The sequence below is a fragment of the Austrofundulus limnaeus genome, unplaced genomic scaffold, assembly GCF_001266775.1.
Source record: "Austrofundulus limnaeus strain Quisiro unplaced genomic scaffold, Austrofundulus_limnaeus-1.0 Scaffold98, whole genome shotgun sequence".
Lineage (NCBI taxonomy): Eukaryota > Metazoa > Chordata > Actinopteri > Cyprinodontiformes > Rivulidae > Austrofundulus > Austrofundulus limnaeus.
The window spans coordinates 111,151-116,124 of record NW_013952500.1 but is presented as its reverse complement, the minus strand read 5'-3'; the positions used below and the strand labels follow the sequence as shown (position 1 = coordinate 116,124).

At 40.5% G+C, this 4,974-nt stretch overlaps 1 protein-coding gene across 2 annotated transcripts in view; it reads left to right on the top strand.

Moving 5' to 3' along the window:
• Positions 1–4,974, top strand: part of tmem268 (transmembrane protein 268) — a 22,915-nt gene that overhangs the window by 14,450 nt on the left and 3,491 nt on the right. The window contains exons 1-7 of one of the 2 annotated variants that reach the window (XM_014013089.1): positions 70–237; positions 3,496–3,625; positions 3,886–3,980; positions 4,055–4,162; positions 4,275–4,427; positions 4,498–4,608; positions 4,733–4,804. In XM_014013089.1, coding sequence (XP_013868543.1) covers positions 3,514–3,625; positions 3,886–3,980; positions 4,055–4,162; positions 4,275–4,427; positions 4,498–4,608; positions 4,733–4,804 — 651 coding nt within the window. In that variant the 5' untranslated portion in view covers positions 70–237; positions 3,496–3,513. Of the gene's footprint in view, positions 1–69; positions 238–3,495; positions 3,626–3,885; positions 3,981–4,054; positions 4,163–4,274; positions 4,428–4,497; positions 4,609–4,732; positions 4,805–4,974 lie in introns of those variants that run through there. The other variant, XM_014013088.1, reaches the window with a different exon arrangement.

Genomic DNA, 4,974 nt, shown 5'->3' with positions numbered 1-4,974 from the left:
AGAGAGAGAGAGAGAGAGAGAGAGAGAGAGAGAGAGAGAGAGAGAGAGAGAGAGAGAGAGAGAGAGAGGAGGAACCAGTTGAACAGTCTAGGCATGAATCTCCTCTGTATCAGCAGCATGAAGGTGCTGTTTTCAAGGAACCACTTGTTGGTTCTTCAACTCTTTGGAAACAAAGTTCACATCAGAAATGGCAGAAGACAGCCTTGTTGACAAGACCGACTCTCATCTGAAGCACAGGTGTGTGTTTCCTTCTGTAAAAACAGCCTCTTTGTGTCATTTATATCTTCTTAGGAGCCTCATATGAAAACTATTGCGTAACATTTCAAAATGTGGCACATCTTTATTTTTGATTAAAGCAAGTGAAGCTATAAACATGAGCCTAACACTTTGTCCTGCAGGTGAAAGATGACCTGATGTGTTGTAACATGTTTACGCTCTGTAAACAGGATGTTGACAGATGCTGTCAGAAGATAAGATATATATATTTTTTGCTCCAACTGCTGTGTGTGGCAATAAAAACGGTGAAGATGCATTTTGAGATAAGATGTGAACTTCTGCTTGCAAACCAAATAAGGAGGCAAATATAATTTTAAACTGCATGTCAGCAGGAGCTTTAAAGAGAAGCAAGGAAGTGAAAATGAAACAAACGAAGGCGGCGTTTTTCACGCTTGACTGTAAAAAAAAGGTCTCCTTTCAGATGCAGCGAGGCAGGAACGTGTGACAGAAAACTAACCTCTGCAGGGTTTGCTTTCATCTTCAAAATAAAGCTGATGTGTGTGGACAGGCTTAAATTTTACACAATTACTGCTCAGAAAAGCCCATAAAATGTAACTCCAGAGATCATTTTATCTTCTAAATTTAATACTTTCCACACGTTAGTCAAAGCAGTAACAGCCCTAATGTCTGAAAGCAGAAGTAATCTGTTTGTCTAGTGTCAAAGGAACCGAGAACATATTTGTTAGATTTAAAACTTGTGGCCTAACTGAGAGGCTTTTAAAGGGGCAATATCAACTTTTTTGAGTTTTATATCATGTTATAATGTTATACTCTCATTAAAAAAAACATGTCCAAAGCCTTGCTCTGACTCATTCACGCATGTTTGAGAAATCCTGCAGCGTTTTTAGGAAGCCATGCTGAGGAGCAAAACGACAGGTGGGGACCAGAAACTCCTCTGGGACGTGTCCTTAAGCCTAACTTCCTCATGGCAGAGCCCCACCCCCCCACCCTCTTTCACCACGCACCCTGCCCATGACTCCTGCAGGCTCTCAAAAGTAGGGGTCTCTGCAGACGAGTGCGGACCAGTGGGCGTGTCACAAGGAAAGGCGATTCTAAAGCTACACACCTGATTTGACGGACTTTGTTAAAGGGACACACCTGACTGGACAAGAACAAAAGGGGCGTTACTGTACGGCACCACTTTTTCAGGAGAACCCTACTTGGGTCACATTTCTCCTGGTTAACCTTAGTGTTGGGGTCAGGGTCAGGCTGTAAAGACATCAAGCAGGATCTAAGGATACCATTATGTAGGCCTTGTAGCCCACAGTGTTTCTGCTTTAGACACGCCCACTCTTGTGACACGCCCACTTTGATTCCGCAGATAACCCCTTCTTGGCTCTCGGGTGAAACTGAAAGTGAAACTGAAACTGTCTGCTGAGCTCCTTCTCACTCAGCGAAGCTCTTTTCAGATTCAAAATACCTTTTGAGGAAATGTATTTTCAGATTCCAAGCAATTTGCATCATGGCGCATGCATGAAACCCCCCCACCCCCACCCCACCCACACACACACACTGAAATGGGCGGGACAGAAGCAGAAGGTGGTTTTTAAAGCGACAGAGGCCAATTTCAAGGCGTTTATAAGAGGAAGTGATGAGAAGATAAGTTTGTTTTCTCTTTAAACATAAAAACAGCATTTTAATAACAGCTAAAGGTGACATAGATAGTTTGTTATGGTATAGTATTTAAATGTATGCCTGAGAAACACGTAATATTGCCCCTTTAAAAAAAAGTGCATGTATGGTGTCACATTCTGTATGTTGAACCATGTAAATATGAAACTTTTCTGCCTCGTTTTGCCAGAGCGCTTTTTATAAACCTCATTTGAAGTGGCACAGTTCCAGCAGAACTTGTTCTTTGTTTAGCGGATTAGCTTTTCTGCTAAATTTGAAAACTGTTCGCGGACCATTTARCTTCGCTTCAGTTCAACTCTATTAATTTATAAAGCACCAAGTCACAGTAAACGGTCTCAGGGCACTGTACACAAAAAATATATAAGTCTAAAGAAGCCAGCAGATTGTGTTGAATCACTCCGTCACAGTCTCCCATCCTGAGCAGCACAGTGGCGACAGTGGAGAAGAAAAACTCCCTTTTAACAGGAAGAAACCTCCAGCAGAACCAGAACAGGCGACCATCTGCCTCGACGGCTTCTGATAAATTAGGAACATTAATTCCATCAAAATCTAATWAACAAACTAACATCAACAGGTTTKTGTCAGTCCCACCAGTTTTCAGCTCSAAGGGGACAAAGACGYCACMGCTTAGCRGTTAGCAATTAGCTGTGCTAGCTAAATCTCTACTTGTTTGTCTGYTTAGCATTAGCTCTCACTAAGACAACTGAGTGACAGCCATGTTAGCAGTAAGTGATCAGCTGTGAGTTAGCTTCTGCTAATTTTTTTACTTGTTTAGCATTAGCGCTCGCTTAGGCGACTGAGTGGCTGCCATCTTTGCGGTTAGCAMTTAATTGTTAATGTTAGCTTCCGCTAGTTTTTACTTGTTTATCTGTTTTGTGTTAACTTCCACTAAAAAGACTGACAGTCATCTTAGCRGTTAGCTATTAGTGTTAGCTTAAACTCATCTTTATTTAGTTGCTTAGCGTTAGCTTCCTCTAAAAAGACTCTGTGACAGTCATCTTAGCAATTAGCAATTAGCTGTTASTTTTAGCATCCTCTAGTTTTTAGCTGTTTAGTGTTAGTTTCTGCTCATTTTTTCTCTTCTTTTTTATGTTTGGCTTTAGCRAAGCTATATTTTAGTTAGCAAATTATGAGTTAGTGAAGTCAACTTTTTGTTTAGCTGTATCTACCACTGCTGATTTGATATAATGACTGGTCACTTATTTACCTAAAAACAGGACTTTTAGTATAATGACATGGACAATAGACTTAAACAGTGAAGTTAAACATTTCTTCAACCAAAATAACACCACCTGAAATAATCTCCAGTATTTGCATTAAGCAAATTTATTCAGAATCCTTGATTTCGAGGCATTCACTAAAGAAAACAGAAAAAAAAAAACGCTTCCAACGTGTGGGAGTCAAAAAGGTTTGAGCTTATCGTTGCATAACGTTGAACAAATATGTGTTGTAACAGCAAAGGAGCAGAGCAACAAATTAATTTAAAAAAATCCAGATTTGTTCTCATCTAAACCACAGCGTGTACACGTGGAAGAGAGAAAGACTTTTTCATTAACTTTGCTGTTAAACTCTTTTCCTCTCCTTCAGGATCTGGTGACCTCAGAGATGCTGGAGGACCAGGATCAGGACTGTCAGGTGACAGAGGAGATTGTGGTGGACTTGAGAGAAAACAGAAATGACCAGGTGTCCAACAACAACAGATCCACTTGGTTGAATGGTAAACTGTCTTTATTTGGCCTATTTTATATTAATAATCTTAGTAGATAATGTTAAATATTAAATATTATTCTGTTTTCAGTTTTGTTTAAGATATTATTTCTGTTCTTTTAGATGGATTTAAATTATATTTAAACAGATTTCAGTGATGTCTCTCATTTTCTACTGTTTTATGACACAATTGTTATTTATAATGTTATCTTTGTATTTTTGTCAAATCGTCATTTTCATTATTGAAGCGATCGTCTCTGTCTCTGTCAGGTCAGTGTGTCGTGGCGATGTCCAGCATTTCAAACTTCAACCCCACCTTTGACCTGTCTCTGTGTCGCGCCAAACTAGAGAGGAAAGGTTTCAAGGTTGGTGTAAGCCATTTAAACCAGTTCATCTGAGGTATGTGTTTGTTTTTACTTCCTGTTAATTGTCCCAGCAGATTCCAGTCACTGACATGGAGCTTCCTCTGAAAACGGCCCTGGATGTTCCCTCCGTCAGAAGATTTATGGTTTTCAACTCGAGTTTCTTCCACTTTCTAATGGCACCGGTACATAAACTCACTAATTCTGCTTACTGCTCTTCTTGTTTGTGTTTCTGACCATTAGCTAAGCTGTTGAAGCTAATCAGCTAGTAATATTTGTTTACTTTGCTTCCATCAGGTGGTGTACGTGGTGGTGTGGTGCGCCGTCTTCTCCACCCTCCACATGTACATCAGTGTCAGTGACTTCTGGGTCCTCTGTCTCTCCGTCAGCCTGGTCTCCATCCTCCTCACCACCGCCGTCATCTTCATCCTTCATCACTGCAAAAAGGAGGTACGTGCCACTGATAAAACTGTTCGGATTCATCGTTCGACGAGTAAAAAGCCAAACGTTTCCGGTTCAGATCAACATCAACGTAGACGTTCGGTTGGTCCGGGTCAACGAGACGATGGCGAAACACAAGCTGCTGGTTGGCGTGGCCGACTGGGTGAAAAACTGCACTGGAAATATGCAGGTTTGTTCCCAAAATTTAAGATGAGTCTTAAGTAAAACACAAAAAAATTGCACCAAAATGCCAAAAGATTTATGTGAATGTGTCCATATTTGACCCTGTCTGGTTATTTCTTGTGTCTTTGCAGTTGTACTTTGTGTACTGGGACATGTCCTGCTGTTTGAAGACACTGAGCTGCTTCACAACACCTGAAACTCAGGTGAGACTCAAGTCCATCTGTACTTCCAGGCTCTTTAAGGGAACCTCGACTAGTTGTAACATAAGACGGTATTGTAAAAACATTTACTTCAACTATAAAAATTAGATTAGACTGTATGACGACATAGCGTTAGCTTCTCGAAGTAATATATAAATATACAGTGGGGAAAA